The sequence below is a fragment of the Phoca vitulina genome, unplaced genomic scaffold (assembly GCF_004348235.1).
Source record: "Phoca vitulina isolate PV1807 unplaced genomic scaffold, GSC_HSeal_1.0 scaffold2, whole genome shotgun sequence".
NCBI classification, from domain to species: Eukaryota; Metazoa; Chordata; class Mammalia; order Carnivora; family Phocidae; genus Phoca; species Phoca vitulina.
Genome location: NW_022589705.1, coordinates 68,099,935 through 68,121,267, shown reverse-complemented (window position 1 = coordinate 68,121,267; position 21,333 = coordinate 68,099,935). Strand labels below are relative to the sequence as shown.

The window sequence follows — 21,333 nt, the reverse complement described above, 5'->3', positions numbered from 1 at the left end:
CAGGGGTCTAGCAGAAGAGGAGGTGGTGGGTAGCCACAATTGCCAAGGGGGGAAACTGAGGCCCTCGGTCCCAGGACTGCCCATCGAGTATGCTGGGCCTGGCCCCACAGTTGCAATGGTTCCTTGGCCACTACCTTTTTCCTACCCTGCTGCCATGATCTGTCCCAGGTCTGGAGATACCTGACAGGAGGCCAGGCTCCAGGGGGTTAGGATGGGTTGACATGGGGGTGGGGAGCGGAGGAGGCAGCCCTCATGATCTACTCGTCTGTCCCAGGGAAGCCAGAGAGTGCAGGGGTTAGGAACCTGGACAACAACTGAGTTCAGGTCCCAGCTCTACCACATATCTCAACTGTGACCTCGGGCAAATTATTTCATCTCAAACAGCAACATTAGCAATATCCACTTCATAGTGCTGCAGGGGATTAATGAGACAGAGAGTATTTGCGCGGTGCCTGGCACCACCCCCGAGCCAAGGGACCCCATCATGTTCCAGGACCGACCCAAGGGCAGTGCAGACCGCTGACAAGATCCAGTCAACCCTGCATCCCATAATTCAAAGTCAAGGCTCCGGTCAGATATCAGCCCGACCTCCCCCCCTCCCACCGTCTCTACCTCGGCTCTAGGACTCATTTCCACACTCTCCACAGTTACTCCGCCTAGAGGGCCCATCCTGCCTTAACCATGCTGAAACCTTGTGAGATCCAGCTCAAAGGGTCCCAGGGGTCTGTCCTCCCTGGGGGCGGGGACCCCAGTGGATTTACACTGGGGCCTATCCCCGCCTGGTGAGTGAATGGGAGGCTGAAATGAAGAGAAGGCCTCAGGCTCTCCTCCTGGGAGCCCCTGCTTCTGCTGGGGGCAGAAAGAAGGCAGATTTTAACAAACAAAACAAAGTGCTTCTGTTCTTCTAGAGCTAACAACAACCCCCGAGGAGGACTGGTTGAGAGAAGTGATGCTCCATTTATCAAGCTCTGCAGAGAACAGGCTGTCCTGGATAAGGGGACTGTCCAGATAAATGACACTCGCCCCACTGAGGACCCATCATCGGGGTGGAAATCTCTCTCCCTCCGTCAGTCTCACTCTGCTGCCCTTGGGGCTCTCCACCGGGGCAGGGAGAGGTATTTGCCCCAGATAACCTTTCTGTAGTTCCCAGGGTCTTCCTCTGCCCCCCGTGGTTCAGATAATGTCTCAAGAGAACTCTCCACCTATCATTTTGATTTTTGCCAAGAAGTCAGCTAACGGAATTGCCTGAATTGTGTGCAGAGTCCACAAGTGCTGAGTAAGGGCTTACTCCCTAAATGAGCTTAAAGATGTGAGACTGAGCTTTCGGTTTCAGCAGCTCAGGTCTTTAACCCTCTTCCTGGGGGCTGGCTGGAGATGCGGAGGCATCCAATAAGAGGACCACATTCCCAGGGGCTCCCCTCCCCAGTTAAGTGTGCTGCTTGTGGTAACAAGGCAGAGGGACCCAACCTTGTCCAGAGCTAGCTCAACAGCTCATGAGCTCCCCTGCTACTCAGACCACTTAATAGAGGTGGGTAAGGGTGAGCCGCCTGCCCCCTTCCCCTTCCCCTTCCCCGTGGCCCCAGGCTCATCCTTTCCAGCCCCCAGCGGCACTTCCTGGCCAAACTGAGGCTGTGCAGTGTATTCCTGCCTTTTGATCTGGCACTTGAGATTTTTGGGAAGAAGCTATGTCTGGTTTTCCATTTCTGCTGTTGGTGTGGGGACTCTGTGTCCTGTTCCTGCTGGGGGTCCATGCCCCACGTGGGGCTGAGCTGGCCCTGGTCCCAGGAAAGGCAGGGAGTCCCTGGAGAATCAGAAGTCTACACAGGGAGAAGTTCTGGGATCACCTTCCACCCAGTCAGTGCCCTCAATATCCATCCTAGCGGTGGCTGAGTGCCCCTAAGTGAAGAAGAGCCTACTCCCTCAAAAGGACCCCACAGACCCAGTCTCCCCAACAGGGTCACCGGCAGCCTCCACAGCCTAGCTCCTGTTTGAGGTAAGGCCTGGCTCGTGCTTCTGAAAGCCCCCACCTCACATGCTCCTCACTAGCCTGGGCGATACCCTCAATCCTGCTGCCACCCCGCATCCAATCAATCACCAGGTCCTGCCAATTCTTACCCATGCAGCACCTGCCCTAGGTCTCGCCTGGATTCTGCTCCTGACTCCTCCCATCCACCGAAGCGATTCTGCTTCCCATGATTAATTACTCCCCATCATGGCATCAAAGCCCTGCACGTCAAATGTGCCAGGCTTAGCCATCCATCTGCATCTCTGCTCCCTTCCTAGCCCATTCCCAGCCTTCCCCTGACGCCCCCGAGGGTCTGTGTGAGTGCTTGCACGCTGGGAGAAAGAAGGGGGACTACCATGGCATCAGGCTCTCGGGAGTTGAGACTATGAAGGATCTCTGTCCAATCACCCTACTGACTGACCCTAGAAGGCAGATGCCCACTCGGCGACACTGTAGGGGTCTGTATAGCGAAGCGGGCCTGCTCTGGGCAGCTGAGATCCCTTGGACTAGATAGTTCCCAGTAAAAAGATTTTCCTTAGCCTGCAATTCTCCTGGGGTGCAGGGAAGCTTGCATCACATCTGACTCCTCAGGAATCCCCCCCTCTCCTCTTCTCCCGGCCCGGGCAACTGTGGGAAAAGGACCACATGCATGCCTGTCTGCGGAGGAAGTTCTGACTTCCTCTGTGTCTGGGCGATGTCTGCAGTCAGGCCCTGGGCATGAGGCGGAGTCTGCTGCCCAGCATACAGAATAAGCTGTTACTCATGCCACCATTGTCCTTTCAAGGAGAGAAGCTGCCATCTTCAGAGGAGCACTAGGGGCAGACAGGGTTTCCCATTTCTAAACTGCCTGAAGACAAAGCATCATCCTAAGGAATTTACAGTGCCAGAAAGGACCTGAAGGAACCAGGTGCCTGCCTCAGGGAGTCTTTCCTCGGACCCTGCCTGGCTGCCCCAGGCACAGAAACCCAGCAGGTCTCCAGAGCCCCAGACACAGACTTCAGCTCAGGGAAGAAAAGCTTTCTAGGCTTCAGAGGATGAGACTGCCTGCCTCACAGGTAGTGAGTTCCCTGTCAGCAGGAAACATACAAGTCAAAGTTTAGAGCAGAGATTGCTAAACATTTTATGTAAAAGGCTAGATAGAAAATATTAGGGTCTGCTGGCCACATATGGGCACAGTTGCTGATTTTTTTCCACCACCCCCAACCCTTTAAAAATGTAAAAACCATTCTTACTGCATGGGCCATACAAAAACAGCTGCTAGCTGATTTGGCCTCCCTGCCAACCCTTGATCTAGAATTCTAGATTACTGCCAAGAGAAGGGGTATGCTTTGGAACCTCTGGCTGGTCTCAACATCGTTCCCTGTAGATTCCTCTACCCCAGGGTCTTCTAGATTATCCTGTGAGGGAGAGTTAGAGCTCCTTCTCCAGCCTCTCTTCTCTGTCCTAGATGTTCCTGGGGGGGGGGGGGGGGGGGTGAAGGTGTTAAAAAGCCACCTAAGCTCTGAGCTCCAGTTAGAAAGAAGAAAGGGCCAGCTAGTCCAGTTCAGTCCCTCAGCCTGGCCTTCACCCCAACTTCCTGTTCCCTGGTTTCCCTTCCCCCACAGCTATCCACCCTCCGTCCAGAGTTTATGTCTCCATAGCAACTCTCAGCCATGCCCGAGGGTCAGATGCTACAGGTGGGCCGGGACTGATAGCCCCACCTGCTAGGTCCCCTGGGCCCCTCCTGGGGCCTGCAGAAGAGGCGGAGAAGCCAGATGGAGCTCGAAGCTGGGCCCCAACCCCTAGTAGAGGTTCCCACCACCCATGCTGCTTCTCCGGAAGAGCCCTGACACGGCTTCTCTCAAAACACAGGCCAGGCCTTTGCTCTGGCCTCCTCACTGGTCCCTGGCCTCCGGAGCCTCCCCTGCCAGCAGAGGGATCTTCCCATCCCTGTGGCAGGCCCTGCTCACAGCCTTTCTTGGCTCCCCACTGCCCTCCCCTGACCCCACACCCCCCAGGCTCCCCACATCTCTGCAGTTCCTGCTTGTGCTGCTCCTCGGCCTTCTCCCCGAGGAGCCGAGAATACACAAATACTCCTCCGGAAAGCCTTCCTGAAGCCACCCCTCCTTCTCTAGTGCAGTGGTTCTCAAACAGGGGCCATCGGGCCCTGCAGCGACAGCTGGCTATGTGTGGAGACGCTGCTGGTTGTCACACTGGCGGGAATGCTGCTCGTGGGCCAGCTTCCCACAACACCAAAGAACTATCTGGCCCCTGCTCTCTGGGCCAGGTACCTTCTCCCTCCCCCTTCTCTGCTCCCACAGGGCTCATCCACACTTTCATCCATAGCTGCCCCGAGACAGTTCATCACGAGGAGACATGTGTCCCCTCTAGACTAAACTTCAATGTGGGGGGTGTCTGATTTATCTGTGTCACTGGGTCCCAGCAACGGGGCTGGGAATAGAAAGAGTTGTCACTAATTGATAAACAAGCCATGAATCTGAAGGGCTGAAGCGATGATGTAGCTGTGACAGGCTGCAATGGTGTAAGAGATTGTGCAACTGCGTGTGGGAAACCGTTGAGAAGTCTGTGCATGACTGAGCTTGACTTGGCCTGGAAGTCAGAGCAAGAGGGACCAGCTGGGTAGCAGTTGTAGGTGTGTGAAACGGTGTTTGGGTGCCCATCTGACTGTAGTGTAAAACTGCCATTCCTGTGGTGGGCAAGGATGCAGACGAGCCAGACTCCCAGCTCTGCCGCTTACTAGCTGTGTGTCCCCGGTTTAATTGCTTAACATCTCTGTGCCCTCACTCTCTTATAAAACAGGGATTCTAGGGCCTACCTAATGATGTCATTATAAGAAAGAACTGAAGGATGATTTCTGAAGCACTGAGAGTAAGGCCTGGCGCACAGTAAGCTGTAAGGACTTGTGTTAGTGGGGATGGATGAAGGGGAGAGGCGAGGGACCCAGAACTCTCTGGGTCTTGACGGCCATAAGGAGACGCTGCCTAGAGCCTAGAGCCTGAAGCCTGGAGCCCGGAGCCCAGTGCTGCCCCAGTAGGCAGAGAGCTCTGATGGGACGTGGGTCTTGCCTCTAATACTTTCACTCACAAGCTGGGTCATCTTGGGGAGACCTCGTCTGCTTTCCAGGCCAAGTTCCTCCTTTGTCAAACAAGGAACGCTGAGCCAGTGGACCATCAGGCCCCTTCCAACCCCAACTCTGGTTTCTGAGGATGCCTTATTCCGAGACCTGCCTGACACTGTCCCTTGGCCAGGAACTCATGGATTCTGAATGGCCTTTCATCATCTCTGTTGGCAATTCAGCCATCTGGGGAAGGGAGAGGCAGTTCTCTCCACCCAGGATGGTGGTCAGGATGCCTTGTTCATTTCTTTGCTCTCTCTGTGGCTGGGCTTCCCTCCTTCCCCCTCCCCAGGAGACAGGAGGCCTGGCAGGGGCGTCACAGGGATGTGGTCATCCCTCCCTGGTGAGGCGTGGAGGCCACCCCTACCTCAGCCTCTCACTTTCCAAGTGACCTCACCAGCCTGAGCTTCCTCCTTTCGAAGAAGGCAAGATAACCCAGCCCCACCCACCTTGTGGGGCTGCCCGTGAAGCGATAATTTACCAGAAGATGCCCTGTAAACATTTAAGATAATGTTATGATTAATTAACCACTTCCAGGAGGAAGCCCTTTGGGGCCTGTTTTATGGAGGAGCCCCAGCTTCTGGCATCCTCACCATTAGTGGGGCGCAGTCTCCTTCAAAGAGCGGGCGGACGGCACCAGCCCAGGGCCTCTTCCTAAGTTTTACACAGACGGTCGGTTGCGGTGGGGGCAGTTCCTCATCAGGGCAACGCTTCCTGCCACTGCACCTCCGCAGGGGCCGTGCCCACTGCCTGGGCCACCTGTCCCTCCTTCCCGACTCCCCTTCAGGGCCTGCCCAGCTGCTAACTCCTCCTTGAAAGACCGCCCCCCCCCCCCCCCCCCCCCCACGCCAGCATTAGCCTGCCTTCCTCTCTCTGCTCCGGAGGCACCCCGAAGCCCTCCATTAATTGGGAAGCCACACCCCCCCCCAATTAATTATGCCCTGGCTCTTCCCAGGAGTCTCCCCCGCCCCCTGGAGTCTTGGGAGGTTAGGGCCGGGCCGGGCCGGGTGGGGTGGGGCGGGGCCCAGCTCAGACCGTGTGTCACAGCTCTACCCCTCCCTTCTGTCTGGGACAGGGCCTGGCGCAGCCCTTGTGGAGTGAAAGTGTCAGCAGGCCTGAGTCACCGGCCCGGCCGTCATCGCTTACTCTCCTGCCATCCTACCCCCTCTTCAGAGGCCAGGTGTATCACGGCGAATCGGCTCCGGTTGGAAGGACTAGGGCCAGGCTCGCGGGAGGTGCGTGCGAGGTGCAGGTGTAAACACGGGCGCGGGCGCACCCCGGAAACCCCGCTCCGCTGCGGGCCTCGGCGGCGGGCTCCTGAAGTGAGCTTTGGACAGGCGCCCACAATGCTGCCATCGACGCCGTTTCCAGTTCGGCTGTGCCCGCTGTGCCGCCCACCAGGCCTGCCGGCCGCCCTGGCCAGCTGCCCCAGCCGCCCTCCTTAGCTGTTCTCGCCCTCCGCTGGTCTCTGCTGCGGCGGGAGGCCCCAACAACCGGAGAACCGCACCGTGGATCTGTCCGCATCTGCAACTTCGGGAGTTGCTCGCAGCCGAACGCAACCCCGGTGCCCCTGCTCCCCTTCAGCCCCTGCCTCCCGAGACCCCTCCCCATCTCGCCCTCACCCCCTCTGCTGATTCCTGATGGCACATTTAAAAATTGAAGTCTTCACATGTGAAAAGGCACCCCAGATGGACCACCCTCCAACCACCACCCTCCTTTCTTCCTTCTCCACAAAATCTCTTGGAAGGACCCTCCCTACTCTTTCCCATCCCCCCTCCCTCCTCAACCAGCTGCAGGGAGGTTTCTACCCACACGGTTCCACCCAGTCAACCTTTGGTCACCACAGGGGCACCATCCGGTCTTTGGCATTGGGCAATATGGGCTGACTTGTCCAGCTCACCCTCTGGGGCACCTGACAGCACTCCTTCACCCTATTACTCAACTCCTCTTTTTATCCCAGTCTCTAGGACCTCCCCTTCTCCTGCTATTTGGATACCATTGACCAACTCCCAGTTGTTCTCCAGCTGACTACCTGCAGGAGGAACAGATCCCATGTCCAAATGTTTCCTGTATTTCTCCGTCTCACCAAACCTCAGTTCTTGCATTGTCCCTCCCGCACCACTCAGCTCCTCCCATATCTGCTCCCCCTCCAGAAACCCAGAAGCCACTTTTAAACCCTACTCCTGTCCTCACACTGAACTGATGACCAAATCCTGCCCACTCTTCCTGCTTGGTGTTTGTTTTCCTATCCCTACTCCAAAGCAGCTTTCTCACTATTTCCCTATCTCTCATTTCCCATTCTCAGATCCCTCCCACCGCCCAGATGCCCGAATCCTTTCCCTAAAATGCAAATCTGATTCTATCTGTCCTCTTCAATGAGTCCCTATTGTCCTCACTCTGAAGTCCATACTCCTCGCTTGGCCCACGACTTGGTGCCCACGTGCCCATCCTGATGGTGCCATGCCGGGCCAGTGGCTAATATTTTGTAGATGAAATCTGCCCACAAGGCCCTTTGTAAGCCAGGCTTGGGCTTACCTTATTGGTCTTCCCGGCCTTCGTTCTCCTCCCGCTCACCCTACCCTAGACACACCAGTCTCTCTCCTCTGCCTACCCAACTCTGTTCTGTTTCTGGAAAACACTTCTATCCTGATCTCAGAGTCCTCATCCTGTCATTAACTCACTAGGTGATCACAGTTGAGACATCACTTAACCCAGGAGCTCTTGACTTTGGCCACACACTAGGATCAGTTGGGGTGTGTTAAACATTCAATGGCCAAACAGCATCCCAGATAAAACACATCAGAATCAGGAGTGTCCAGGGGACCCCAAGGGGCAATCAAGTGCAGAAGTCAACCACCCTCTAAGACTATGCAGAATTTCCATCTGTATGATTCCCAAATGGAGCCAGCTCGGAGGCACACACCTTGGCAGGAGCTGTTCAGAACACTTAGCTAAAGCAGGGCTTGGGGCTGTTCCAAGCATGGGCGCCATTTCAGACAAGTTTGGAAAAGTCCTGTCACCTCCACTGCAGCGGACCATGCTGAGCATGACTCAGCAGGCCAGGCTTTCCTGGTGACCTGCTCCCGGACATGAGGCGTGGCCCCCCACAGCCACCCTCCGCCTATTTGGAGGAGGACCAGCTCTGACTCCCGACACTGCCCAGCTCCCCTGGACGAGCCGTTGGTCCTCAGGGGCCTGCCACACTCACTTTCTAGCCTCACCCTCTGGACAACAGAATGTGGTCCTAACAGGACTGTCCACTCTCATTTCATCCTCCCCAGGAAGGTACAGATTTTTCACCTGACAAGGCAGCTGGTCAGGAAGACAGCCTGAGACTGTGGAAACAGTCTGGCTTCTGAATCCACCATTCACCAGCTATGTGACCTTGAACCTGTTGGTTATTTCATCTGCCCAGGGCCTTGGTCTTTGGATCTATAAAATGGAACTCACCACCCAACCTCATAAACATATGCAAAAAGGCTGGTATCGAGAAGGCACGCCTTACGGTTTCCTTTCCTGCCCCTTGACCCCTTTCCTCGTCTCTCCTCCCTAAAGCAAGTGGGCTGAGCTGGAGGTGGTCTCGGGGGGTTCCTCCCAGTCCTGATACTCAAGGGAACAAGTGAGGACAGATCTGGGATGTGCTGCGGGGAGAAGGAAGGAAGCACAGACCCCTACTCCCTAGGGTTCCCTAGGGTGAGACACCATTTTTACTTGGACTGGCATAGGGCCTCCAGGGGAAGGAGGCTGTTTCCAAGTGGAACAGGTGGCCTTACAAAGGAGGGTGCTGCTTGTGGGCGGGTGTGAGTGCACGCTTGGGGACCACCCGGTTGGGAGGGCTCCAAGGCAGACTGGGGTTGGATACCAGCTCCATCCCGGCCTAGCTGGGTGATGCCGGGCAGGTTTCCTTGCTCTGGCCACTCTCCCCACCTGCCTTGGAGAACGTGTGAGCAGCAAAGAGATAAGCACCACCAAGCCCTCTGGAACCCGAAAGTGTCATTATATCAAGCATTGCTTTGATGATTACAAACGTCTGTGTTGGATGGGAGGTTGGTCAAGATGACTCATAAAGCCCCCACGATTTTGCAGCCCCAGGATTCCAAGGCCAAAGCCAAGAGTTTCTGACCTGTTCAGGGTCAGCAAATTGGCTGGCGGGAGCAGATGGTGAACTGATGTAAATGACTGACAGCCAAGAGGCAGGGTGAACCTGTGGGGTGTGCAGTGCCCAGCAGAGCAAGCTGGTGTTGATAAGCTAAGGGAGGCGCAGGACTCACCTTCTGGGGGGCATTGATGACTCCAGTGTTGTAGCCAAATTGCAGGGAGCCAAGCACTGCTCCTCCCACGGCCAGCATGAGACGGCCTGTCAGCTTCTGCAGAGACAAAAAACCCCATCCTATTACAGGCATGTCTGGGCCCAGGTTACTACAGGGCAGGGCCTGGCCTGGCAGGTTCCCATGCTCAGATAGCTGGCCTGGCTCCTGGCACCACACCAGTCCTTCCCCCAGGAAACTCGGCCACTTCCTGACCTCGGATGCCCAAACCAGCCCTGCTGACTTCTAGACACCGGGCTGGCCAGACTCACTCCTGGGGAGAGAAGGGAATTCGGGTCTTCTCTCTCTCTGTAGCCAGGTCTTGGCCCTCTGGAGTCTCATTCCTCTGGTGGAGCCATGCCCTGGGTCCAGGTGGCTCCAGACCCTATTTGGGAGGCCCAGGAATCAACTCCCCTGTGCAAGGGGGGCCAAATTATGTGGGAGGAACAGCATAGGGAAGGGGAAGCACCTGGATTTGGACTGGAAAGTGCTGGCTTCTGATTCCAGCAGACCTGAATCCCAGCAAGCTGCCACCCTTCCCCAATCCTGCCTGGACCCCCATCTGCTTGCGTGCAAGGTGGGAACAGTCATGCTTGGTGGCACTGGAGATGTGGTCCTGCCTTCCCCTCCCTCCATTCACAGGGCAGGAAACTGAGTCCTGAGAGGCAGAGACAAGTCCCAGATTACTCAGGAGTCTGCAAAGAGCCAGGGTGGAGCTCAGGGCTCTTGACTCCCCAACTCATTGCAACCATCTGCAGACCATGAGCTTCCCAGGGTTGTGTGGACACAGATGATGGAACAGCCAGGAATGTGCTTTGGAAAAGTACACGACTCCGGGTGAGTAAGAGTGTTGGGCCAAGGTGTTTCAATGGGCAAAGGGTTGGGGGAGAAAAAGCGTGGTGGATCTCTGTCCCCCGGTGGCCTGGGTGTGAAGGCTGCAGACAGGGAAGAGGCCAGCAGGGAGGACAGCCCTGGGTGAGCAAGGTGCCTTGCTGGAGAAAGGGAGAGGACTTTTCTTTTCTGCCTTTCAACATGAAGAAGCCAAGAAATATGACATAAAGCCGGCCCTTAACTGGTTGTGAGAGCATGAAATTGGGGGGTTGGGGGCCGCCAAAAGCAATGACTGTGTGTGAAGCACACCAGGCTGGGCACTAGAAGGGAAGGTCGGGAAGCACCGAGCCACAGCCTTTGGCCTCAGTTTCCCCACAGAACCCAGAAACAACCCTGACTTCAAGATCCTCACAGACAGCACTGGGCTTATAGCTAGGCTAATCAGACAGGTTCCTAGCATGGTCTTTTCATTCTCTAGAAGCGGTCAGGCCAACGACTGCAAAAGCCAAGGTTCCCACATCAGAGGCTGAGAAAGAGCAAGAGGCTTCTGTGAGCCTGAGTGCTCAAGTGGAGTCCATTCTTCACCAGATGAGTGCTGGGACCATCCTTCCCACCGGGCCACCTGGCCCCTTCCTGGCCCAACTCTATAGACGTTCATCCTAGGCCGGGGCACTCCTCATGGTGGGCCGCACTGCTTCCAAAGTTTCCCTTCTCTTAGCTCCCCAGGGAGCCTCCAGACCCAGGGCTATCAGCCCTGTGTGGGCAAGGAGAGCACCTGACAGATGTCCTCTGTGGGCCCCAGCCAAGCTAAGCTCATCGGGTGACCGCTGGGATGAAGGCAGAGACTGTCACAAGGCACTGAGCATGGAGGAAGGAGGGCTGAAGAGTGGCTGTTGAAGGCCACCATGTGAGGGCTCTGCCTGATGAGTCACGTGTGTTAGCTCGGGGTTTTCCACCGGCTTGTCCAGAGCGCGGTACTAATGCTGTGCCACATATATATCTCTCTCTAGTTCACACTAGAATAAATATAAGTATGATTTAATAAAATGTGACATAGCTATATCATAGAATACAGAAAAAAAAGAAAGCTCTTCACATACTGATTTGGGACACTTCCCCAGATATATTAAGGAAAAAGCTAGCTTCACAGCAGTGTGTTGCATGCTACCTTTGGTATAAAAAAAAGAGGAAATGATGAGGATGGGAGGTGAGGCAGAACATACCTATCTACCTACTTAAAATAACATTAAGGGGGCGCCTGGGTGGCTCGGTAGTTAAGCGTCTGCCTTCGGCTCAGGTCATGATCCCAGGGTCCTGGGATCGAGCCCCGCATCTGGCTCCCTGCTCCGCGGGAAGCCTGCTTCTCCCTCTCCCACTCCCCCTGCTTGTGTTCCCTCTCTCGCGGTGTCTCTCTCTGTCAAATAGATAAAAATAACAAAATCCTAAAAAAAAAAAAAGAAACACATAAGAAAGGTAATGTTGTACCTTGGGGGATCTGGATGGCAGAGGCTGGGTGGAACACCCTTCTGCATGTTTTTGAATTTTGAACCATGTGAATGTATCACCTATTCAAAAGAATTCACTTATAAGCCCCTTGGTTTCATATTACTTAGAACAAAGCATTTAGATAAAAATATAAGTGAAAAACTATATAGATGACCCGTGGACCAGGAAATAAACAGCACCGCAGCAGGGGCTCTGCGAGAGGTAAGTCCTATTATTACAGGCTCCATTTTCAGGCTGGCTCTGATGTTCCAGGGGTGTCTGCGACTCTGAAGTTACCCTTGGGGCCCCATTGAGCAGCTGTGGCCTCTGGCAGTGGGGGCTACTGGGAACCAAGGACAGACCCCTGCGCTGGAATTGCCATAGGCAGGTCAGGGTCAAATTCTGCTTTAGAAAACCTGCCTACCCACTCCCTGGTTATACCCACAGCCACGCCGGCAGGCTGCAGCACTAGGACTTACGCATGCTCAGTGACCCATGCTCCAGTCCCTGGATGACACAGGCCCCCGTCCTGACATCAAGGAAGAGGCTCCTGGGCAAGTGGGGAGGCCTGTGTGGTCGGAGTTCCAACAGCGGGGTGCGAGAAGGCCTTGTGGGAGCCCTGGAAGGAAAGACTTCTAATTTTGCCTGGGGACAATCAAATAGGTTCCCAGGAGGTGACACTGGAATTGGGCCGTGAAGGACATGCAGAGACAGTACGTGCAGCGGGAAGAAGAGGGGCCTGATTCTGCCGGATTAAACAGGGAGTGCTCAGTGTGGCCGGATGCTAGATGCAGGGGAGGAGCACCCACCCCAGATGAGAATCCGGAGACCAGGCTGAAAGACAGAGAACTGCTTCACTTGGGAGCTGGGACACATGGAGACCTCTGGCCTCAGGTTCCTCACACAGGAAATGGGGATCAGAGTTCCTTCCCTAAAGATTTGCTGTCAAGTTCTGTATCAGTGGCCATCATGGAGCCTGCAGGGTTCACCTGCCAAGCATTTGCTGCATCCGGGAAGGATGGGAAGCCACCCTCCATTGGGCCACCACGGCACCATCTGCCCTCACCTGCTCTGTGGCTGCAACTGAAGTGCCATGACGAAATCCATTCATTCCACGTTTCTTTAGGTGCCAAGCTGATGGATGACTTGGTGGCGACTTAGAGAAGGGGAATAAACCCACAGCTGTGGCTTTCTTGTGAAGCCTTCTTTAAGAGTGGAGGAGCAGTGTGGAGTCTGGAATCTGTGACCCCCCAGGAGCCTACCCTGGGCACCCCTCTGTGACCACCCTGGGGCTGAGGCTACTTTCTAAAACATCCCACCCTCTTGCAGGGTTTTGCCCTGGTTGTGTCCTCTACAGTCTCCAGCTTTTGCTTCTAGCAGTTGAGAATACCCATCTGCTGTTCACCCACCAGTCTGGGAACTCCCCCCAAGAATGGGGCCCTGAGTCTTAGCCACCTCTGCAGCCAGACTGCCCAGGGAAGGGCACAGTACAGAACATTCATAAAACAAACCACTTCTGAATTTAGCTTTCAGGCAAAACAGGCTCTATGGGTATCCATTTGGCCAGAACAGTGCTCATCCTAACAGATTTTACCTCAGCCATTTGATGGGTACCGGAACATCAGCTCTGAGAGGCAGAAACAGGCTAATAGTAGTAACTCCCAACTCCCAGGACTTGCTGAAATGAGGCAGACCCGAATTCAAATCCAAGCTCTCCTAGGAGTGCCGTAGGCCTCTCAGTTCAGCAAGGGCCCAGGCTCAGGGTCCAGCATAGAGGACTTCACACCCCCTACCTCCATCAGCCCTATCCCAGCACGAGGGTCCTCCCTCTCCTGGGAAGCCACTGATGCGGCGTTAGCCTTGGGACCTCTCCTCCCACACACTGGGATGACAGATGGCACACTGGCCGCGTCACGTAACTTGCTAAGCACTGTGGCCTTTTGACCCATGCCCATGTGCCCTTCCTCAGCACCGTGCTCCAGCCTTGGGCTTGGCCGGCAGCAGGCCCTTGGTCAATATTGGCAGAGGGAGGGCATTCCCTGCAGGAAGAGGGTCCCGGCGTCGGCACGATCCAGACGCTGCTTCCATGCCATCCTCCTCCCACAGCTTCCCACGTGGTTTTCTGCCGGGCACGGAAGCACAGGACTTGGTCCGCAAGTTCTAAGGAGGATGGGAGGGGATGAGGCAGGGGAGTATGGAATCCATAACAGCTCCCTTTTTATTTATTTTGTGTAGGTTTTTTCCCCAAGATCTCCTTTGAACAAAATTCTGGGCATTAAAAAAGAACGAAGCCCGAGACATTGCAGAATTGCTGTAACAGGCTCATGTGACAGATGGGGAGCCTAAGGTCGGAGGGCAGACTCCCAGGGTCATCAGCAAACAAAAGCCAGGGCTGGGACTTGAGTTCTTTGGATTCCTTGACTGGCAGTTTACCCTCTGACCGCTTCCATCCGGCCAAGTCTTTTCAAGAAGAAGAGTGATGGGTCACCCTTCCAAAGCCTAACCTTCAGGTGACCTCAGGCATTTACTCCTCTGGAGGCCATCCCTCGAGCCTTCCAGTGATGTCAGGACTTCTGCATGGCTGAGCCTCCTGTGCACCCCACGGTGGCCCTGGGGGCAGGAGGCACTCATCAGTCTCGCCAGCAGAGAGGAGAGGAGGGAGCTGCTGCCTTTATCAGTACCCAGAGCACCAGTGAGGCCCCAGGCGCCATGCCAGGGGCCACTTCCGCATCCTGATTTAACCACCAGGAATGCGCGCTGGGGGAGAGACTGCTCCCACTTCACAGATGAGAAAACGGAACGTTGGGAGAGGAAAAAGCGGATAACCAGAAGGTCCTCGGCTTCTGGTAGGTCTCTGAGGCCAAATCCCATGCCCTTTCTGCTCGTGTCCTCCCCCTTGCTTCTGGGCACTGGCCCCCGAAGGAAACAAGGTTCCTACCTGGTGCTTTCTTAAGTAGGTCAAATTCTATTCTAGCAGCTTTTGGGGCCTTGCCCAGTCTGAGCCAGGACAGCCCAGGCCGAAGCTCAGAAACCTCTGGCCACTTGGGTGGATCTTGCTCTAAGCCAAGGTTGGCAAACTAGGGCCTGTTGGCCAAATCCAGCCTGCCAGCTAAGAACGGAGTTTCCATTTTTAAGTGGCTGGAAAAGAAAAAAAAAAGAATAATATTTTGTGATACATGAAAATGATACCAAACTCAAATTTCAGTGACCACGAATAACGTATTATTGGAACACGGTCACACTCATTGACTTATATATTGTTTATTGCAGCTTTTGCACTACAATGGTACACAGGGCCCACAGAGCAGAAAAAGTCTGTCAGCTTCTGCTTGAAGCCCTAGGTCCTCCGAATGGCTCTGTGTTGGGGCGCCTGGGTGGCTCAGTCGGTTAAGCGTCTGCCTTCGGATCAGGTCATGATCTCGGGATCCTGGGATCCAGCCCCACATCGGGCTCCCTGCTTCTGGGGTGGAGGGTGGAGGGGAGGGGAGCCTGCTTCTCCCTCTCCCTCTGCCTGCCGCTCCCCCTCCTTGTGCTCTCTCTCAAATAAATAAAATCTCAAAAAAAAAAAGAAAAGAACTGCTCTGTGCAAACCTAGCCCATGAACTGCATAGGCTTTTCAAAGCCTTCCAGATAAAACCAGATCATCCTCTCCAAATAACCAAAAAGGTGTCTGTCCTAAAATGGAACATTAAAGCAAACAAGTGGCTCCTGGGGCTGTGTGCAGGTCCCAGACATCCGGAAAAGCGGATACCCATTCAAAGGGTGAGACAGGCCCCAATTCGACCCTGGTGAAAGTCATTGGGTCAGACCATGGGATTTCGCAGAGGTCCCTGTCGGCAGACAAGTTTAAGTCCCAGCTCCCCCGACTTGTATGACCTTGAGAAAGCCCACTCCCTCCAGACCTCTTCTTCTCCACAAGAGAGGTTTCCTAATAATACGTTCCTGAGGAAAGCGAATACCTGAATGCTTGTTCCCAACGCTATTTTATTCAATGGGCATTCGGCAATAAACCAAACCAAAGCCCTGCCTCCTTGAAACTGGATATTTGAATTGGGGGTGGGAGGGCAGAAAATAAAAACCTAAGATACATCGGGGGCACATGGTATGAAGAAAGAAAGTGATGGGGGTGCTATATCTTAATCACAGTGCTGTAGTGGAATATTAAGCAGCTGTTGGAAAGAATGCAACATCTGTATGTCCTTGACTGGAAGTGAGTGCCAGGGGAGACTGTTAAGGGAAAAAGCAAGGTGAAAACAATGTGTCAGATGTACATTTTGGTGTAAGGAAGGGGGGGAAAACGAACTTGTATAAATGGCACTTGCTTGTACGGGCAGAGCAAATACATCTGTAGATATTGACCTCTCGGGTGGTGGGTGAACAGGAGGGGCCGTGCAGGGCATACAGAACTATGGAGAAAGTATCATCCATTATAGGCACACACGTACACATGCCCAAAAAGAGGAGAAACACCAAACCATTACAACCGGACCGGGAGAAGACGTTTACTCTTTTACTTTGTATGTTTCTCTATAGTTGACTCCATCATTTCTGTAATTTTTTCTAAAGATTTTATTTATTTATTTGACAGAGAGATAGAGCACAAGCCGGGGGGGGGGGGGGTATGGGAGAGGGAGAAGCAGACCCCCGCTGAGCAGGAAGCCGGATGTGGGGCTTGATCCCAGGACCCCCGGGATCATGACCTGAGCAGGAGGCAGACACTTAACTGACTGAGCCACCCAGGCGCCCCACATTTCCGTAATTTTCAAAGAATCTACGACCTGACCCAGAGAGGCAGATATTATCCCCACCGCAGCTGAGGAAACAGGCTCCAACAGAAGGTGTGGCTTCTCTGAGGTCAAATGGTAGAGCTGTTTCTCCCCTTCCTGCCCACTCCCAAATACCAGCGGGAGGTCCGCTCTAGGATAGGCAATCTGGGGACACGTCCTGTCCAGCAGAGGCCTCAGTGGCCAAAGGTTCCATAAGCTGGATCTGGCAAGAGGTCTCTCCCCTTCCAGGGTCCCGAGGCCCTGGAGAGGCCAAAGCCAGCAAGGTGTTGGTGCCAAGGTCTTAGAGAGGGTGCACTCTGCCCTCACTGTGCTCCGAGTTCAAGGCCTGGCAGCCCTGCTTAGTTCCTACAAAACCCCACCGTTTATGCCTTAGCGGCTGCCTCCCTGGCTTGGCCGCTGGATAGCAGAGCCTTGGGCTTCCACTCCACCCCTCCCACGGAGGGAGGTAACAATCAGAGGTTTGTTTTGGTGGCCAGGCCTGGGCCTGCCAGCATGGTCACAGCCTCTCTGAGCCCACGAGGCCTACCAGGAGCCTTCGCAGCCTCCCACCATCCAGGGGACGCCGGTTACCAAACTGAGTGGCTTTGTCACCTGTGTGCCCAGGAGTGAGGCGGGGGAAGGGTGAGGCTGCAGGTCCCAAGCCAATGCTGCACACTTCCCCCTTTGTTCTAGGTCTCCCCAGCTCTGCCAGCTCTGGGGGAGGGGGAACTGGAGGCCTGTACCCTCAGAGCCAGAGAGGAGCTCTAGGCCCTGATACCCCGTGACCAGGAGGCACTGGGAATAGCTGAGCTCCCTGAAGTCACAAGCTGATTATGGGGGATTTGGGACTGACCCAGTGCTGGGGAAGAAGGGTTGGGTCCCTGAAAGGCTCAGCATGGGACAAGGATCATAATGGAGATGTTTACACTGTCTGTGCACACAAAGTGGCCATACAAAGGGTCTTCCCACCTAAAGAGCCACACCGCTTTGAGGTGGGGAACTTGGCCAGTCTCACCATCCCTGCCACGGGGTAGCAGGCTTCCAGCTCCATGGCTCTGAGGAGAGTCACTTGCCCAAGGTCACGGTTTCCTGAGGACATGTTTTGTTTCCATTCACAGAAGGATTTCAGTTGTCAAGTTATGTCTAACCCCACTTTTCGACTCCGACTGCACCCAGAAGGAGCTTGGAAGTCCTGGAGTGTGGAAATTCCTGCTCGTCTGGGGTGAGTGGAGGGGAGCACACTGGGCAGGGGTGTGGATAAAAACTTCTTTTTTTAATACTCAGGAACATCTCCAGTTCTTTGTGAGGGCCTTATCTTGGGCAAGCGTCTTTCCTCCGTGGGCCCCAGTTTTCCCTATCTGTCAAATGGAGGGCTGAGCCATGCACTGGGAAGTCCCTTCCTGCTCCAACTCTCCTTGATCCTCTTCTGTCACCCCGAGAGGCTGGCAGCATGTTTTGCAGTAGGAGGCTCAGTGTGTGACCTTGGGGAAGTGATTTTTCATTGGATAGTGAGGTCACTGTGGCTTGTATCTCCCGCACAGGGGAGGCAGGGCAGCCACATTAGCTGACCCAGCTCTGGGCCCGGCCCTCCCACCCAGGTGCTAGCTCCGCAAACCGGCTTCCCAGCAAACCCCTGCTGCAGAAGAACTGGCCGGTGAGATCTTGAATGATTGACTCAATCGACCGCCACTCATGGCCTGGGCATCCCGGGGCTCCCCAAAAGCTCACACTGTCAGAATGCCAAACTTCTGGACAGAGGCCACAGCCCAGGTACAGTCACCTGGGACCCAGGTAAGTGCACGGATCGTGGGAGTCCAGAGAAGCAAGGAACATTTATGGAGCATCTATGGGGACAGACACATTGTTTCCTGAATTTTTACATTCTCATAATGAAAATGACATCACTCTGCAGATGAGGCAACTGAACTAAACTGGAATTCAAAACCACATCCACAGGACTTTAAAAGTCTATGTTCTTCATACCACTGAGGGGCTGAGGAGCCCTGCAGATCTCTGATTTCTCCTTTATCTGGAAGACAGAGAAGGCAGAGGCCCTCCCGCCCACCCCCTGCACCCCCCCTCCTCGCCCCAGGGGCCCCAGGCGCCACAAGGGACTAGCCAGGAATTCTTCACAAAGGGCTGGGTGAGAGGTCCTAGGGCAGGGCTCACCTTGCCTGCTGCCCAGGAGGGGGCATGAGCAAAACTTTGGCGGGGAGGGGAGGCATTCAACCTGTCCCCCGCTTCCTACTCAGTTAAACTCTGCACAATGCGCAGAGGACACCAATGTGCAGAGGACACGACAGAACACAGGGAAGTCGGTTAAGTCTATTCTCAGTGCCTAAGAGATGAAGGGGAAACACAGCAGAAAGAACTTCAGGGGCGCCCAGCTGGCTCAGTCGGTAGAGCACACGACTCTTGATCTCGGGGTTCTGAGTTGGAGCCCCACGTTGGGTGTAGAGATTAATTTTTTTTTTTTTAATCTTAAAAAAAGAGAGAGAGAGAGAGAAAGAACTTCAGAGTCCAACACACCTGGTTGAAAGACCTTGGGCAAGGGACATAACCTCTCCAGGCCTCAGTCTAACATCCTGCACAAAAGGGCTGTGCTTGCTGATCAAATCAGTCTCCAAAAGGAAAGGCTTTATTCCAGAATGTATACTAATGACCCAGAGAGGGTTTAGCAAAACAAAACAAAAAAAAGCTTTTTTTTTTTAACCGTAACTGGTATCTGTGTCTTTTTAAATTTCTATATATGTAGGCATATAATCTACTAGTATAATAGTGTATACACATGAATTTTAAATACAGATTAACCACTGAGAAGGAGGTGCTCTCCAAAGTTATTTACTGATGGGCAGACAGTCCTAAGTTTGGAGGGTATGGCATGAAAATACCCACCGGCTACAGCATTTAGAACCAGCTCGTACAAGGGCAGCCTTTGAGTTTAGGCAAACTCTCCCCTTGGCCCAAAATTCAAAAAAGGGTATGGTGAAAGGGGCCAGTGGAGACTGGAAGGCCTTTTTGATTGGCCTGGGTTCAAATCCAGCCCCACCACTGACTAGCTTACCTCCCTTCTCTGAGCTCCAAGCCTGTGAACCAGCAGGGCTACACGCAGGGTCAGTAACACAGTGGCATTTTAGCCAAGAGCCTAGTAAACTGTAAGCGGCTGTTGACTTTCTCCTGCACTTTTCTGTCTCTGCTCAGAATATTCACTTTCCACTCAACAAATAAACGCCCAGGTCCCGCTGAACAGGACAGTTCTTACTCTTGAAGAAGTAAAAAAAGGTCATTCTCTTTTACAAACAGAGAAATGGGGGTCCAGAGAGGTGAAGAGGCCTGTCACACCCTAAGATAAAACAGCAAGGGTCTCCAGCCCTTACCACTAGCTAAAATCACTTGTTTTATTTTTGTCTTGTTATATCCATATGCGAGGATAATGATTCACCGACGACTGCTGGGTTTGCGGCTCAGGGTCTCACCTCAAGCCCAAGGGCCAGGGTGGGATGAAACAAGTTCTGTGGATTCAACAGGTATGAAGGAGCCTTTTCCCGCTGAGAGGACCGCCTGGCGTCAGTCAGGCGCCACTCAGCCTAGGCAAGACCCCGCTCAGTCCCACTGGACAGCCATGGCCCAAAGGAAGGGCAGTGCAGAGTCAGTCCTGTCCCCGCATTCCGGGTTTTAAAAGGGGGGGGGAACCGTCATGCCTCCCCTGCCAAGGAGCTGGGAACATTCGAGAGGGAGCGCTTCAAAGAAAAAGTCACTTTAAAATACTCTTCGCAAGGGGAAAGGGGCGGCGGGGGGGGGGCGGTAAGAAAGAAACAATGCCCTGCACGCAGGAGGGGATCGATAAATATTTGTTGAAAAGGAACCGTTCTGGGAGTCACAAAGATCCCCTGCAGGACAAGCCGCTCTACAGATGAAGAAAGAGATCCTATCTAGGCAGTTGTTTGTCCCCAGGGAAGGAGACCACATCTAGAGTACGGAGTGTCCCCCGGGCCCCTGGGCCCGGACCCCCGGCGTGCGCTCCTCCCGATCTGCTCTCGCTTGGGGCCCCTTCCCGGCCTGGTCCCCCATCTCCACTCCCGGGGCTCGCGGCGGCGGCCCCCCGGGAGCTCTCTCGGCCCAGCCGCGCCCGAGCAGGGAAACGTGCCACCTCGGAGCACCTCTCCCCAGTACTTGGCAAAGCTTTGGGGCCTGCACTACGCGGAAAGAAGGACCTCAGAGGCCGGCTTTCCGTCTCCGCCCCGGAGCCGGGCATCCTGGAGTTGGCGCCCCGGCCTGAAAAAAGTACCCTCCGCCTCGGAACCTCAGAGGGCTGGCGCGGGAGACCGCGCGAGGCCGCGTCTAAAGCCCAACAACAGGCCGCGCGCAGAGTGTGGCCCCCGGGCGAACCCGGCGGCGGCTCGGAGCCTGCAGAGTGGGGGCGGGTCCTGCCGCCTCCGCGCGCCGAGCCCGGGGCCGGGCCGGGGGCTCGGCCCGCTCAGCCAATGGGCGCCGCGCTCGAGCCCCCTCCCCCGCCCCGGGAGGAGTCGGCGCGGGGCCTCTGCCGGGGAGATCGTGAGCGACGTGCCGCGCCTGGGCCCGGGGTGCCCCGGCCCCGCCGGGCCGCGTGGAGGGCGCGGCGCCCCCGGAAGGAAGCCAGATGCTCAGTGCGGGCGCCAACTACGCACGCGGCGCCCTTGCGCCCGCCACATCCCGAGCCCATCCGCACCCGCGCCCCCCGCCTCGGCAGAGCGCGGCGCTCCAGGCCGCCGCCGGGGGAGGCTCAGAGAGGCGCGGCGCCCGCCCCGGGCGCACAGCGCGGCCGGGCGGCCGGGGAGGCTCGGG

At 55.1% G+C, this 21,333-nt stretch overlaps 1 protein-coding gene across 2 annotated transcripts in view; it reads right to left on the bottom strand.

Annotated features, from left to right (window-relative positions):
* Positions 1-21,333, bottom strand: part of SLC2A1 (solute carrier family 2 member 1) — a 28,352-nt gene that overhangs the window by 6,673 nt on the left and 346 nt on the right. Inside the window, exons 1-2 of one of the 2 annotated variants that reach the window (XM_032431232.1) lie at positions 12,223-15,025; positions 9,392-9,487 (exon numbers count right to left, since the gene is read on the bottom strand). In XM_032431232.1, the coding sequence (XP_032287123.1) occupies positions 9,392-9,469 (78 nt within the window). In that variant the 5' untranslated portion in view covers positions 9,470-9,487; positions 12,223-15,025. Of the gene's footprint in view, positions 1-9,391; positions 9,488-12,222; positions 15,026-21,333 lie in introns of those variants that run through there. The other variant, XM_032431223.1, reaches the window with a different exon arrangement.